Raw genomic sequence first — 17,071 nt, forward strand, 5'->3', positions numbered from 1 at the left:
TGAAAACGATAACTGACTTATCCAACATTGGTCGACACACCCTGTTCATCATGTCCATAAATGCTGCAGGAGCATTTGTTAGACCGAATGACATTACGAGGAACTCGTAGTGTCCATATCGCGTTCGGAACGCTGTCTTAGGGATGTCTACCTCTTTCACCTTCAGCTGATGGTAGCCTGATCTGAGATCTATTCGTGAGAACCAACTTGCACCTTGCAGTTGGTCGAACAGATCATCAATCCTTGGCAAAGGATATCTATTCTTTACCGTAAGCTTATTCAACTCACGATAGTCTATGCACATTCTCATACTTCCATCCTTCTTTTTCACAAACAAAACCGGTGCGCCCCACGGAGAAACACTCGGTCTGATAAAACCCTTGTCGAGGAGTTCTTGCAGTTGGGACATCAATTCCTTCATCTCGGACGGTGCTAGACGGTAAGGAGCTTTCGCGACGGGCTGGGCTCCTGGTACTAGATCTATCTGAAATTCTATCTCTCGCTCAGGTGGCAACCCCGGAAGATCCTCAGGGAATACTTCTGGGTAGTCGCGCACAATAGGAACATTCTTCATTTCTTTCGTCTCGGCCGTAGCGTTGACAACATACGCCAGGTAGGCACCGCACCCTCGCCTTAACAAACCCTCGGCTTTTATCATCGAAATGACATTAAGCCCATAACTCTCCTTATCACCATAAACCGTCACCGCACTACCATCCAATGACTTCAACCTTATCATCTTACTTTTACATACTATCTGAGCCTCAAACTCCGACAACCAATCCATACCCAAGACTACATCGAACCCTCCTAAGGCCATAACATACAAAGTAACAGGGAACTCATGTCCCTCTAACTCTATCTTACAATTCTTAACCATTTTTGTTATTTTCACCGAAGTGTCACTTGCGGTTTCTACTACAAAAGTTTCAGACACTCGGCAGCCTTTCATTTTAGCTAGTTTACTAAACGTCGTAGCTACAAAACTTCTATTCGCACCAGAATCAAATAATACAGAAGCGGAAACATCGTTCACTAGAAACGTACCTGTGACGACATCCGGAATCTGCCTGGCTTGTTCCTGGGTCAGCATGTAGGCTCTAGTTCTGGGCCTAGCTTGATCGGCATCCTTCTTTCCACTACCTCCAGCTACACCTTCAGTGCACTCCCTTGACATATGGCCTGTCTTGCCACATTTGTAACATGCTGGCTTCGCACTGCACTCATTGGCATAATGCCCTACCTTCCCGCACTTATAACAGGCATTCGACCCCATTCTGCATTCTCCACCATGAGCCTTTCCACATTTGAGACAAACATTAGAACTTTTACCCCACTTGCACTCACCACCATGCCTCTTCCCGCAGGTCTTACACGATCTCTTCTCCCACACTTTCTGTTTCTTATCCTTGGAGTTCCATAACTGAGTACCGGGTCGTTTAGCAGGAGTGACCCCTTTCTTCTCTTTCTCTTCGTCCCTTTCCACCCTATCATCCGCGGCCACGTCAGCATAGACCATTTCCGCGAGTCCAACAGCCGAATCAAAAGTAGCAGGTTGAATCGCCCTGACTAACATGCGGACCTTTTGTGGCAACCCTCTCACATAACATTTGATTCTCTTGACCTCAGTGTCAACCATGTCAGGCACCAACCTAGATAGTCGGTTGAACTCCGTGGTATACTCACGATGCGTCATCATACCGGCTTTTAAATTCTGGAACTTCATCTCCGTTCTTTCAACCTCGGCATCTGCACAGAACTTCTTCATTACCAACTCTTTCAAATCTTCCCACCTCATCTCTTTGATCTCTTCACGGGTCTTCCTCTGCTCCACACTCTCCCACCAATACATAGCCTCATCTACGAATGACTGAGTAGCATAACCCACAGCTTGGTCGGGACGGCATTCGCTAATGCGGATAACCTTGTCCATAGCGGTTATCCACTGGAGAGTAGCGATTGCGTCTCCTAAACCAGTCAGCTTAGGCGGGTCACAACCTTTGAAGGACTTATAGCTGCACCCACCTTGTCCTCCTCTCCTATCATCGACTTTCACAGACTTATCCCCAGTCGAGGCCCCTCTTTCACCTTCCCCATCCTTTCTACCATCACCACCCGCCCCTTCAGCAGTTCGCTCACGGCTTCCAGCAGATCCTTCGGGATTCAGGTTCTTCACAGCAGCAACTACAGCCTGAACGATGGCTGCTTGAACTGCGGGGCTAAGTTGAACTTCTTCGTTGTTGTTCTTGTCTCCTCCAGCTGCGCTTCCTTCATCTTCGGTGTGGGAAGCTTCTTCTACCGAAGGTTGCCGGACAAGACGAGGCCTGCCACGACGTCCAGTGCGACCCCCAGTTTCAACAAATTCTCCAGCTCCAGCCATTAGTATTCTAAAGGGGAAAACAAAAACATCGTCACTCAAGGAACTATTTAGTACAAGGATAGCAAGGCTAACAGGTAATAACAGTGGCCAGTTGTGATTAGCTGATCACGTTACTTTCCGTGTCCTATACACTTCCTTTTATGAGTCTATTTGTGCTGGTTCTACTTAAGTAGTTAGTCAATTCAAACAATCAATTATTCCTATCCGTACCATTCTCATATCTTTTCTTTCTCATTAACATATATCATTTAATCATACCTTTCACCTTTACTGATCTTGCTTGAGCGACACATGGCATTCTTGAACTGGCATCTTCTTTCTTTTCTTACTTAAATCCCATTCTCTGTTCAAGTCTAAGCATGTAGGATGCTTAAATCTCTTGAACTTTGCTCTGATACCAACTTGTAAGGCCCCGTTACCGGTAACCCTACTTTCGTGTTGGATTTACTCATAAACACAGTTCTAAATATCAGAGTTAATTAAAAACTTTACGCGGAATATAAAACTTTCATAAAACATTACATATCGATTCATAATCATGTCTTAAAACATTCCTCTTGTCTTTCAAAATCAAAACATAACTTAATAAACATATCAGATCTTCAGATGCCAGGCTTTAGTCTTCTGCCATGTGTCCTCCACTCAAGCCAGCTGTCTCAACCTACTCACCTGCGTGCATACTAAAAGTCAGCTACGCTGAGTGAGTTCTAGTTAATCATACAATACCATACAATACCATATTACATACATACGTACTTAACCTCATAACTTTCTTTCATACACACATAAGTACTCATGCCTTCATTCTTACTTACATACTTTCTTTACATTCATAATCATACGTTTTAAAGAGCCTTTCGCCCTATAACCTCACAGATATTATAAGGGTCTGGTCCCTAACATCACAGATATTATAAGGGTCTGGTCCCTAACATCACAGATATTATAAGGGTCTGGTCCCTAACATCACAGATATTATAAGGGTCTGGTCCCTAACATCACAGATATTATGAGGGTCTGGTCCCTAACATCACAGATATTATTAGGGTCTGGTCCCTAACATCACAGATATTATTAGGGTCTGGTCCCTTGTTTTCGAATATTAGTAGGGTTCGATTCCCTCTTCGTTACCATACAACCATACATCATACCTCGAGTATTATTAGGGCTCGGTACCCTTTTCGTAACCATACAACCATACAACCGTTATTTCCTTTTTTTATTAACTTTATTACGTTCATACACATAAACATACATATCATACTTGCCATATTTATAACGTTACAACCCGACAGTACGTGCAATATCCGAAGATCGTTCACGTACCATCAAGCAATCATTCATACATATCATACTTACCATATTTATAACGTTACAACCTGACAGTACGTGCAATATCCGAAGATCGTTCACGTACCATCAAGCAATCATTCATACATATCACATATATCACATATGGCATACACTTATCACTTAGGATAAATGTATTAACAACACATCAAGTATGCACACAGCCCCGAAAACATAACAAGGAATGGGGCTAGAAACTCACCTGGATCCTGTTACGCTCGCCGTTGATCGTAATTCCTTTCTTTAACTGGGCCCGGCTAACTGTATAATATTTACACATATCAGTTAACTACTACTACTCGTTTTGTATTTCTATCTATATATGACCCACAACGAACGGGGGTCCGGGGGCAGCGCCCCTGGCAGCGGGGTTCTAGGGGCGGCAGCCCCTAGCGGGGTCCAAGGGGCAGAGCCCCTGGCTGGGGTTAAGCTGCCAGGTCAGCTTGGAAAAATTTTATTTTCGATAACTGCCTTAACACATTTTCCATTAGGTTTTTAATTTATTTTCTAAGCGAACTTCACTTTAGGCGAAGTTAAACCGTAGGCGAACTTGGCTTCAGGCGAAGTTAAACCTTAGGCGAACTTGGCTTTTAGGCGAAGTTAAACCTCAGGCGAACTTGGCTTTTAGGCGAAGTTAAACCTCAGGCGAACTTGGCTTTTAGGCGAAGTTAAACCTCAGGCGAACTTGGCTTTTAGGCGAAGTTAAACCTCAGGCGAACTTGGCTTTTAGGCGAAGTTAAACCTTAGGCGAAGTTACCATTTCAGCGAAGTTGCCATCAGGCGAACTTGGCTTCAGGCGAACTTATTATCAGGCGAACTTGGCTTGCAGGCGAAGTTCATCAGGCGAACTTAGCTTGCAGGCGAAGTTCATCGCTTGAAGGCGAAGTTGCCCAGATGAAGGCGAAGTTGTCGCGCTGCAGATCTGTTTGCCCATAACTCCTTCGTTTCTTAGCCAAATAACTCGATTTTGGTACCCACGGAATCGTATGATCGGCGCCTACAAATCCCAACCATCAAATCGGCCTAAAATCGACGTTTTAGGGGTCCGATTTGGGCAGTTGTGTTTCGGGTCCGATTAACCCGTCAAATCCTAACCATTTTCAGTAATATTAGCTTTGCGGGATTAGTTCTTACCTTTCCAACTCAGATCTACCAGCAAAATCTCGGGTCTCGACTTCGGATCTCGGTCGGTTATGTGTGTGTTTTTGAGTGTGTAAAAGAGAAAGATGGAAATAAAATGATATCTTGGGCTTGGGATGGGTATTTATATCTCTCAAGCCCACGGACCCAAAGCCCATTCTCATTTAACCCATCTTACGTAATCTAAGCCCATGACCCGTTCCTTACTCGACATTAAATAACTAAAACGTGAAATCACTAAACATAACTTTCTTTTATTTAACATTATAAATTTTAGGATGTTACAACAAGCAGGTCGGAGCCACTTGATCGAAGTAAGTGTCAAGTGAAGTAAATTTTGAATTTCCTATAGGGCGTTGGGCTTATAATACAGAAGTTACACTACCATTCGGTTGTGAATTCAAACGTGGCAGATAAATAAATAGAAAAAAGGCACATATCTGCAAGATCAAATAAGTCTGACAGTATGAACCTTCAATTCAAACATTGAAATGATCGAATAGCCGTGAGAAATCCGGTTTGCCCCATTTCCCAATTTTAATGCTTTCCCTTTCCGACGAAATACCTTATTAGCTTAGGGTCACTTACAACATCTAATTGGGGGAAACCTAGAGTCTTTACTTGATCCAGGATATGTGATATATATCTTATTCCATAGTGATCAATAAATCGGCTAATAAGTCGTTTCATGGCAGAACGGAATGATCCATTAGATAATGAACGATTGGTTCTAAGCCAACCATCTTATGGTAAGACAATATGATCCAACTAATCGATATCACATCTCATCTGAGTGTGTATATTTATAGGCTTTCACAGTTTTGGTTGTATATTCATAATGATATCATGAAGACATGAACTCAAGTACTGGATTTTAGAATTGAGAGAGACATTAAGAGAGATCAAGAATTCTCACTATTATTTTCTTAGATTCCTTGACGGCTCGATTGATAATTTGATAAGCCAACAATTTTTTTCCGTATTTCAGAACACTAAAACCAACATGTTAACTAATAGATTACAGTAAACTAGATAGGATTTTGCAGTTTTTTCTTCTGCGGTCAAATAGGGGTGTGCACAGTTCGGTTCGGTCTATCAGTTTGGTTCGGTTAATTTTGGTTAATAACCACTATCAAACTTAAGCTAAAATTTTGCTTAAAAATATATGAAATGAATGTTTAAATACATGAAATGAATGCATAAGTACATGAAATGAAGGTATAAATATATGAAATTGAGATATTAGTACATGAAATTGAGATATAAATACATATAAATGATAGCATTAAACAACTAATACATATAATATATGAAATAGAGAAAAAATGGCTTGAAAATATTAAAAAATGAAGAGTTCGATTCAGTTAATTTCGGTTAATTCGGTTTTCGGTTATATCAGTTCGATTTGGATTAACAATTCGATTATTGCGTACCCTTACCTACCAAAGTTACACTACCAGATAAGGTTAAGTATACCTCCTACTTGTTTGAAAATTTCAACTCGCCAACTGGACATTATTTACACCCCTACATGTATATAATTTACCCTAAGCAATATTTAATCACCTAAGTTAAACCTTTTTGCAACAACTTGGAATATTTATATATTATACGCCAAATAGATTATATAATAGTTTTACATCATCCTATTTCAACATGAGACGTCACATGGTTCATAATGCTCTTTGCTCAACACAGACAAGATCCGATCGTTTGATCATCGTGTCGTTTTTAGTGTAATGGCCTGGCCCGACCCAATGACTTTGAATGTGCAGTAATCATTTCATCCCTTTCAGGTGATTTACGAACCTTTGAACATGACATTCATTGTAAACCCAAACATGTGTTCACAACTTATTTTCATGCCTTAGATCGAAGGTAGTTCGGGCCACCTTCTCTTGACTTCGGTTTTTGACCGAACCTCTTTAAGCTTCCCATCGGTTCCATAATCCCGTTCCATGACAAGATTAATCCCTTCATCAGAATACCACCCGACACCGATACACAAGATCCCGTCTTTTTTAACATCAACATAACCCGTGACACCTCCCGGCAACCAAAGCATTGTGACGTCCACCATGTCTAACACTTCTTCTTCACCAAAGTAGACCGCACTATCAGGCAAGTTTCTTTTCTTTAATGTTTCTGTACAAAGATAAACGTATGGTGGGTCGTCGTTTTCTTCTGTAGCTGTTTCTTCGCCATAAACAGGTGTAGCACTTGTCTCGAATACCTTCCAGGTTCCACTCAACTCCGAGGGCTGGACTCGCTTCCGTTGAGAAAACGGCTTCACCGTGAAGTCCACGTCACTGTTTGCATTGCCCAAAAAAAAAAATCATGAACAAATTTACAATAGGGGTGGCAAAATAAATAGGCCGGACATGTCAAAACGGGTTGGGTCTAAAAGGAATACTTTCTAGTGTGGGTCAAAATGGGCCAGGTCGGGTTATATGATTAGAAAACGATATCATGACAATTATAATCAATTTATTTTAATAAGAATAATTTAGAATGCTGTAAGCATTACAATTAGACTTTGCGTAGCTTTCAACCCGATATACGCACTCCCTTTTTAGCTAAATGTTTATTTGAGATACAATATAACCCAATTCATGTAAGGTTCTATAGTATAGTGAAAATATGCATCATACACTTGCTAGTTTTTACAATTCATGTAAACACTCTATTGTACATTCTAAAACAATAATATATATATAAAATATGTCAAAATAAGATGATTCAAACTATATTGTTAAAAAATAATCAAACATCATAAAATAAAACAATTTAGGAGGTTGTATGCAAAAGATCACACTTTGGGGGGCTTTTGACTTTCAACTTGTTCCCCTTTTAGCTTAAGAAACTTTATATATACCCTTGAAAACTTGCCTAATATCATATTTACCCAACCAAAAAAATTAATATCAAATATATAAATAAAAAAACTTTATAACATAAAGTTTCATATCTTCCCATTTCGTTATGTAAAATTTATAATGACAGTTATACCCCTGTTTCTCGTTAAACTCAAAACTCTCATATCCTAGTGCATGTTTCATGGGAACTAAACCACTAACTCTTCCAAAGGATCAGATGTATTTAAACAGTAATTGAAAAAGGTGAAGAAATACCTCTTGTCAGAAAGATGAGCAGTACTGACCCATTGCTCTTCATATACAGCAACCCTTAAGATCTGGATATCTGAACCTCCATCACTGAACTCTATGGTATGAACAATGCGCAGTCTCTTGTGGCAACCTTTAACCAAACACTAACCCATGAAACAGAGAGACAAAGAGCTGCCTTAGACAATCAATTTAAGAAAATAAATGTTCTTTTACGCCAAGTCGAAAAACAGCCAATATGTGGCAAATACGATACCATAGATCAATCCTTCTCATTTGCAATATGATTGGTATATTCAGAATACAGGTTGACCTAACCTATATGTGGCAAATATAATACATTTGACTACCAAATATATAATAATAAATTAATAATAATACAATATTATTATTGTCGTTGCAATGCAAAGCAATATCAATCTGAGAGGACAGCCTTAGACTTTTGTAGCCCATGTTCTATTCTGAGTGGGAAATACAAGATATGTACGAAATGGAATAATGGTTTTGTTTTGATGGTTAGTTGAAAACCCATATTCAACTGATAATAGGTTTGTTGATGCAAGGATATAGCCAAAATCGTTATGTATTCTTTTATCAACTATATTGAAGCTGAAATTAATTGTTTTCCTTTTGCCAAAAATGGATAGGTAAAAATTGTCAAAAGTGGATCTCATATTAGTTGGTGGATCGTCTAGAAAGAAAGAATAAATTTTGTGAATATACTGGATGCTCATTGGTTTTAAGGTTCCCTCATGGCTTCATTCAGTCGATCCGGTTTGAGCTATTATTTAACCCAAACCAAGCACCAAACCAATTATGCATTGTAATTTATACCAAACCAATTTAATATTTATGCTTCGTGTAAATTCAGTTTTGTACAGATGATACCAGATTTTCAATCTGGTTGATTTTCATGTAGAGTTGAGTTTTAACAGATTCTATATTACTGTTTTCATAATATATACACATATATATAATATACAAATCAGCTTTCGGTTTGGTTCAGTTTGAAAACCTCTAATTCGAAAATCAAACCAAAAAACAATGATGAACTTCAGTTTTGGATCCCAATCATATTGAGAGCGCTAACCAAACACCCACATATGTATATCACGTAATAGGCAGAATATGAAAAATAAACCATTAGATTCCTAAACTATTCCGCAAAATAAAACCATTAAAAAGAACTTACTTGCTCAAACTTGAACGTTGGGGATAAAAAGTAGTTGGAATCATTAACTTCACCAACAGGTATGTCAACTGGGCCCCTTGAATAAGAGCCATCCTACATAACAGAACATGTGGTTCATGATAGTGTGAACATAAGAAAAAAGATAGTATAGAAAAGGTAGTATATTCAAGCATGGAACACAAGTTTTGGTCTTTTGCACTGTAATCGGTACTCGTTTACTTCAACATTTGTAACAATACAAATCTAGCCAGACCATTAGCCCTTTATTAATAGAAAGACAAGTGTAAACAGGTAACATAAGTACAACTAACTTTACCTCAAAAAACACAAGACCAGGCTCCATACCCATAACATCTTCCTCCATCACATCACTTGTTTGAAAGTCAAAAGACTCGAACTTTGGCAGTGCATGGTTCATCTTACTTCCATCAAGTGCTTCTATGGTGGATAAAGTCGCACCATCTTTACTTTTGTTTCCACGATTGTGCAACTGTTTATTCTCACCATAAGGATTCAAGGTCACCCAGTTCACTGTTCTTTGAATATGAGAGCTATGCCCTCCATTTGCTGATGGTACTGCCTCAACACGAGAAAGTGTGTAGCAGTCAAATTGATGCTCGTTGTTTTTTCCAACCTCAATAGGTTCCATCTGAGCAGTTACAGGTGAGAACACTGCTCCCACCCCTTTCCATATGCCACTAACACTACTTGCAAATGTGTTCCATAGTGGCATAATTACAGGTTCCTGATAGATCAAAACCAGTGCCATTCAAACAAGTCAAGATTGAAGCATAACCTATGTTCTAAGATGAAACTAGCCACAAAACTTATCATACAAATAGGGAAACAAATTGTCAAAAATCTAAAGTTGCAACGTTATTTAATAGAAAATAGGGACAGTTATCATATTTTCAAAGCTAAGAAGAAATTTGACACCAAAAAACCTTCATATGATCACATGATTATGTACAATTATCATTCACCATCGAAGGCAAAAACACATCAAACTGCATCTATTACTTCAATACTTCCACTTTCTATAAAGTATAAAGAGGAACACTTTGTCATGCTTTTCAAAAATAATAAGCAACTTGACACTAAGCAACCTTCATATGATCATATGATTATGTACAATTATCATTCACTATTGAAGGCAAAACACATAAACTATGTACAATTATCATTCACTATTGAAGGCAAAACACATAAACTGCATCTATTACTTCCGACACAACTGCTACTGAACCAAGACTAACTTCCATTAGCTTCCCGAATACTCAAAGCAAGTAATTAGTAATCCATAATTATTAAATAGAATGTATTATTAGTTAGTGTTTGTTGTAATATCTTTACTATAGTTAGGAGATACGATTTAATTAGTTTTCCTTTGTCATTAGCAGCATTTCCATCTAGAGCTGTAAACAAACCGAACGTTTGTCGAGCTATTTGGTGGGAAGTTCGTTTATGTTCGTTCGTTTAATTAAGTAACGAATATGAACAAGGAATTTTGTTCAATTAACTTAATGAACAAACAAGATCAGAGGCAATGTTTGTTTAATTGTGTTCGTGAACTTCGATAATGTGTTAGTTTACATCCCTTTATCTTCGCTAATGCTTGTTTGCTTATGTTTATTCATTAAATATTTCTAATACTTATTAATGACTTTCCTAATCTTATATTACAGATTTAAGCAAAACTATCAACTATAAAACAAAAGGTTATATACGAGCATTATGTGACTAAATTAAAAGTAAAAAAAAAATCTTTTTACTATCAACTTTTAGAAACGTTGTAGAAATCGTCAGGTGCTAGTCGGGGCGGTGGCCGGTGAAGTATACATATATATTCCAAATTTTATATATAAAATTATCAATTTTGAGTGATTTGGGCCAAATAGTAATGAATGGGCCACTAGTCGTTGGGGTGCCGAATTGCGATTAATCGAGCGCCTAGGCACGATTTTTCCAACCATGTGTAAAGTAACATATGTATATGAATGTTAAAAAAAACACCAACACGGCTTGGTAGCCGGAGCGAATAGTGTCAAGTGACCACTTTTGGTTAGCCAAATCAAATAAAACATTGTCAATGTTCATTAGTGAACTGTTCACGAACAAGAAATTCCGTCCGGTTAGGTGTCCTTATACCATTCGTTTGCCCGGTCAAAGCTTAAAGAACGAACATGAACAGACGTTGTTCGGTTCGGTTCGGTCCGTTAACAATAATAAGCAACACCCTAAGTTATCATTCCTCTGTAATAATTAACCTAAAACTCCACAATCACCTACACTAGCAGCTCAAAATCCTCAATCTAAACCGAATAATATCGAAATCGTAATAACCTGAGTCTGCAAAACCTTCTCTGTTTCAATCAACATCGGTCCAGACACCAACACTCCTCCGTCATCACTCGCTCTATTTCTCCGTCTCTTTACCGTCCGTGCTTTGATCCTCCGTCTATCGATGCTCCAAACGTTATCCTTCCCCTTCGCTGACGTCACTACCTGTTTACGGAAACTGTTGTGGTTTAAGTTAGTGCACAAAAGACGCGAATACGGCTGCCGGAGAGAGGTTAAGGAAAGGTATGAAGATGAAAACCCTAGCGACTGTGTGCCGGAATCTATCCAGTGTGTTGGTATTGAAGCCTCCATCATTCGCTACTGGGAAGCCAGGATATTGTTTCATATTTGCTACTTTATTTAGGGAAATTAAATTAATTTTTTATATTTATTTCAAAAGTTAAATTATACATCAAAACGATGAGTTTTTCTACAAATGTCAATCAAAATGAGATTCCATAATTAATTGGCATGTGTAAGCAAGAACAAAAGTAAAATGGTATAAAAGTGATAGTCAGCATTTTCTTTCTCCACATGTAAGTTGAAAGAAAATTCACCATAATAGCAAGTGTTTTTTTATCTTTAAGATGAGTATGATTTTGTTATATAAAAACAAAAACAAAATTTACGTCATTGTGTCTTTTGGCTTACCATTGTGTCTTTTTTCGTTATTGTGTTTTTCTGTTTGACAATGTGTTTTTTTCGTCATTGTATCCTTCAACTCATCATTGTGTTTTGTTAAAATACTAATAACATCGTTGTGTAATAATATTTAAATATAATAAAAAAATACCAACAAATTATTTAATACATAAAATACAATGATGAATACATATTACACAATAACCTGAAAACGTAAAACACAATAATGAATATATATATATATATAATACAATGGCATGTAAACGTAAAACACAATAATGAATATATATAACACAATGGCCTGAAACGTAAGACACAATGGTAAATACATATAACACAATGACATGAAACGTAAATGTAAGTCCTTTGAACGGATCTTTCAATGTGATATCACCTAATCTCGTGATTAGGCGGAAACTAACACGAGTTGATTCAATATAATGCAAACAAACACAATAAGAACACGATGAATCTGCTTCAAAACACACGTGTATTAAACGTCTGGTGCTTAAGCACAACGAGTTACAAGCAGCCAATAATTCACTCTTTTCTGTCTATTACGTCTAACACGTCTAACCCTATAGTAAACCTAATTACACGGTATAACATCCCGAAATTTCCAAGTAATATTAATTATGTTACTTAATTATAGAGAGAAAGTTTACCCGGGTTATCAGGAAATAAATAATAGAATAGGAGTTGGTATGGGTCGGGCTAGTGTTGGGTAATGGATGTGGGTTGTGGACTTGGATTAATTAGGATGGGTTAAATGAGAATGGGCCTTAGGTCCATGGGATCTCAGGGATATAAATACCCTAACACCCCAAAATATCTTCACTCTGTCTTTATCCAAGCACACTCCACACACACATACACTAACTTCGCCGGAACCGGGCCGAGCCAAGGGAAGAATCGGACTGATCCGAGAGTGAGAGAGGGCGACTAGTTGCGTTAACAAGTTAAAGGAGATCCAAACAAGCCCAAAAAGGTATGATTCTTGATCTTTGAAGTTTAAAGATCCAAGCTTTTAGTGTATAAACGACCAAAAAATGGTCGGGTAGCGTAGTGGGTGATATTGAACCATAGCAAAGGTGTTAAAATCGCTCGAAATGCCGATCAGAAACTAAAACAGCGGCTGCCTGGGCAACTTCGCCTTCATCTGGGCAACTTCGCCTTCATCTGGGCAACTTCGCCTTCAAAGTGACGAACTTCGTCTGCAAGCTAAGTTCGCCTGATGAACTTCGCCTGGAAGCTAAGTTCGCCTGATGGCAACTTCGCTGTAAAGTTAAGTTCGCCTAACTGGTAACTTCGCCTGAGGCCAAGTTCGCCTGATGACAACTTCGCCTGAAGCCAAGTTCGCCTGATGGCAACTTCGCTGTAAAGCTAAGTTCGCCTAGCTGGTAACTTCGCCTAAAGCTAAGTTCGCCTAAGGTTAACTTCGCCTAAAGTCAAGTTCGATTAGAAAATAAATTAAAAACCTAATGAAAAATGTGTTAAGACAGTTAATGTAAATAAAATTTTTCCAAGCTGACCTGGCAGCTCGACCCCAGCCAGGGGCTCTGCCCCTTGGACCCTGCTAGGGGCTGCCGCCCCTAGACCCCGCTGCCAGGGGCGCTGCCCCCGGACCCCCGTTCGTTGTGGGTAGTAGTTAAGACTGGAAAGATGATATGAGTAGTGATAGTTGTTTGATACGTGTACTTGTTATACAGTCAGCCGTGCACAGCTGAAGAAAGGGATTACGATTAACAGTGAACGTAACCGTGTCCAGGTGAGTTTCTAGCCCCATTCCTTGTTATGTTTTCGGGGCTGTGTGCATACTCGATGTGTTGTTAATACATTTATCCTAAGTGATAAGTGTATGTCATATGTGATATGTGTGATAGATATGAATGATTGTTTGTCGGTACGCGAACGATCTTCGGATATTGCGCGTACTGTCAGGTTAAAAATAAAGGTACGAATATTATATATCGAAGATGTATGAATATTTCAAATGAATACTTGTCGGGGCGTGAACGATCTTCGGATATTGCACGTAACGACAAGGGGTATGGTTGTTAAATGAATGAGGTAAGGAATGCCTAGAGTGTTCTTATGTTATAATGTAAGTATGTGTATATAGGTACACGAATGGCATGTGAGTTCTACGTTCGACATAGTAAGTTAGGATGGCAAATCCCTCTAGCTTCTGTCGGACATAGACTCGGCTGGTGATGGCGTAGTTAAGGACTGCGAGCCTTATACGTGAAGTAGATGATATATGTAAACGTAGATAAGGACTGCGAACCTTATACGTAATGTAGATAGGCGTCAGCATAGGAAAGGACTGTGAACCTTATACGTGCTGTATTTGTAGCATAGGGGAGGACTGCGAACCTCGTACGTGCTATGAATTAGGTTGCAACATAGGGAAGGACTGCGAACCTTGTACGTGTTGTGGATGTATTTCAGCATAGGAAAGGACTGTGAACCTTATACGTGCTGTATTTGTAGCATAGGGGAGGACTGCGAACCTCGTACGTGCTATGAATTAGGTTGCAACATAGGGAAGGACTGCGAACCTTGTACGTGTTGTGGATGTATTTCAGCATAGGAAAGGACTGTGAACCTTATACGTGCTGATTTTGTAGCATAGGGGAGGACTGCGAACCTCGTACGTGCTATGAATTAGGTTGCAACATAGGGAAGGACTGTGAACCTTGTACGTGTTGTGGATATACTATGGTATAGGGAAGGACCGCGATCCTTGTACGTACCATAAATGGTGAACATAGGTAAGGACTGCGAATCTTGTACGTGTTCACGACCTTGAGTACAGGTATAGACGGTGAACTATGAACGTACTCTCGGTAGACTGAGGTTAGTGATTGTAGATATGTATGTATGTATGGTAGCAAGTATGTATGTAGAACAGAAGGGTAACTAGTGAAGTATGGATATGTATCTACAGATATGTATGTATGTGTATGTATTGTATGGCGTTCGATTAACTAGAACTCACTCAGCGTAGCTGACTTTTAGTATGCACGCAGGTGAGCTGATTATAGAGTTAGCATGAGGATGACACACGGCATGGATTGAACGGCTGGCATCTGAAGAAAGAAGTAAAGATGTTTTAAATATAAAGTTTTGTGTTATGGTATCAAAGAAAAGATTTAATGTTTTGTAACAAATGATTGATGTTTTATATTCCGCGAAAAGTTTTAATAAACTCTGATTTGAAGAACTGTGTTTATGAGTAAATCCGACGCTAAAGTAGGGTCACCGGGTTCGGGGCCTTACACACGGTTTATATAGAGACTACATATAAGCCCAACACTACCCAAAAGCCCACCGAGATCCATGTGATCTCGGTTTACAATATAAGCTCAAACCAAGTACAAAACCATATTAATACTAACCCAACAATCTCCCCCTTGTTTTGTATCTTCAACATCAATCGTGCTCAAGAATATTTGCGTCCGCCTCTTTGTAAGCACCAGCCCATAAACCTGTATGGATAATCGATCCAACCATTCTTGTATACTCCTTAGCAGCTGGCTCGTACAACGGTTTAGCCTTGATTTGGAAGTTGCTAAGAGTTTTAATGTATTTTTCACAAAACTTCAGTAAATCACGTGGGTCAACAAATCGAAACTGCCATTTTCGTAGACGAATAACGTAAGGCCCCGAACCCGGTAGCCCTACTTTAGCGTTGGATTTACTCATAAACACGGTTCTTACAATCAGAGTTAATTAAAACATTCGCGAAAACGTTAACTTAAATCATTCGTTATAAAACATTAAATCTTTTCTTTGATACCATAACACAAAACATTATATTTAAAACATCATTTCTTCCATCTTCAGATGACAGCCATTCAATCCATGCCATGTGCCATCCTCATGCTAGCTCTTTAGTCAGATCACCTGCGTGCATACTAAAAGTCAGCTATGCTGAGTGAGTTCTAGTTAATCAAGAAACTTACCATACAACCACTACATGTATTATATACGTATCCGAAGACACCTAGTCCACTATCTAACCCGCTCACCTTACCACTTAACATCTTATTTACCCCTACAGCTTAGCCACTTGATTACGGAAGCACATTGAGGCTTGCCCTCCCGCGTACTTACGTATTGCAACTTTAATAACGATGGCACGTAGAGGCTTACGCTCCCACATACTATCTTCATGCCACTTAGTAACGAAGGCACGCATAGACTTACACTACCACGCACTCACGTTATGCCACTTTAATAACGAAGGCACGCATAGACTTATTCTACCACGTACGTTATGCCACTAACACTCTTACTAGACCCCTATCCACTTCTATCACACTCTACTTCTACTTGTCTATAACACACTTCCTATTAGTTCATTATTTACATAATAAGCAAGTCACATCATAGCATTTATACCCACTAATAACCACTAGACAATCACTATCCTTGACGATACGTGTAATATCCAAAGATCGTTCACGCACCGACAAGCATTATATAATAGCTACTTCGTATAACATCTATAGCATACACTTACCACTTAAGGTAAGTGTATTCACACTTCACATCGAGTATGCACACAACCCTGAAAACATAACAAGGAAATGGGGCTAGAAACTCACCTGAACTCGGTTACTTCTTCCTTTCATGGTTATTCCTCCTTGAGTTGTGCGCGACTAACTATTTAATAATTGCAATATCAAATACTACTCTAGCCATTCTCATTGCTACTTAATTAGTCTTACGCGTCTAAGCCGGTTTTACTTCATTGAATCATTACCCGGTTAGTTAATCGTTACTCGTTAACCCTTAAAGGTATCTTTCATAAATTATCAAAGTCCAAGGGCTATTATGTAATTATGTCATTCTTCTTCTAAGTCCAGGAACTGTTCTGTCATTCTATTAAACTTT

The 17,071-nt window shown here is 38.9% G+C and overlaps 1 protein-coding gene across 1 annotated transcript; it reads right to left on the reverse strand.

Annotated features, from left to right (window-relative positions):
* Positions 1–6,355: 6,355 nt before the first annotated feature.
* On the reverse strand, positions 6,356–16,809 carry LOC143615212 (uncharacterized). The gene is made up of 6 exons (XM_077088392.1): positions 16,783–16,809; positions 11,531–11,692; positions 9,504–9,932; positions 9,188–9,280; positions 8,002–8,141; positions 6,356–7,179 (listed from the first exon to the last, which is right to left on the reverse strand). The coding sequence occupies exons 1-6, from the start codon at positions 16,807–16,809 to the stop codon at positions 6,738–6,740; spliced, it is 1,293 nt and encodes a 430-aa protein (XP_076944507.1). The 3' UTR covers positions 6,356–6,737.
* Between the last annotated feature and the right edge of the window lie 262 nt (positions 16,810–17,071).

Source organism: Bidens hawaiensis, unplaced genomic scaffold (genome assembly GCF_021521415.1).
Source record: "Bidens hawaiensis isolate Kalapana, Puna unplaced genomic scaffold, B.hawaiensis_p1.1 tig00042299_1, whole genome shotgun sequence".
Classification (NCBI taxonomy): domain Eukaryota; kingdom Viridiplantae; phylum Streptophyta; class Magnoliopsida; order Asterales; family Asteraceae; genus Bidens; species Bidens hawaiensis.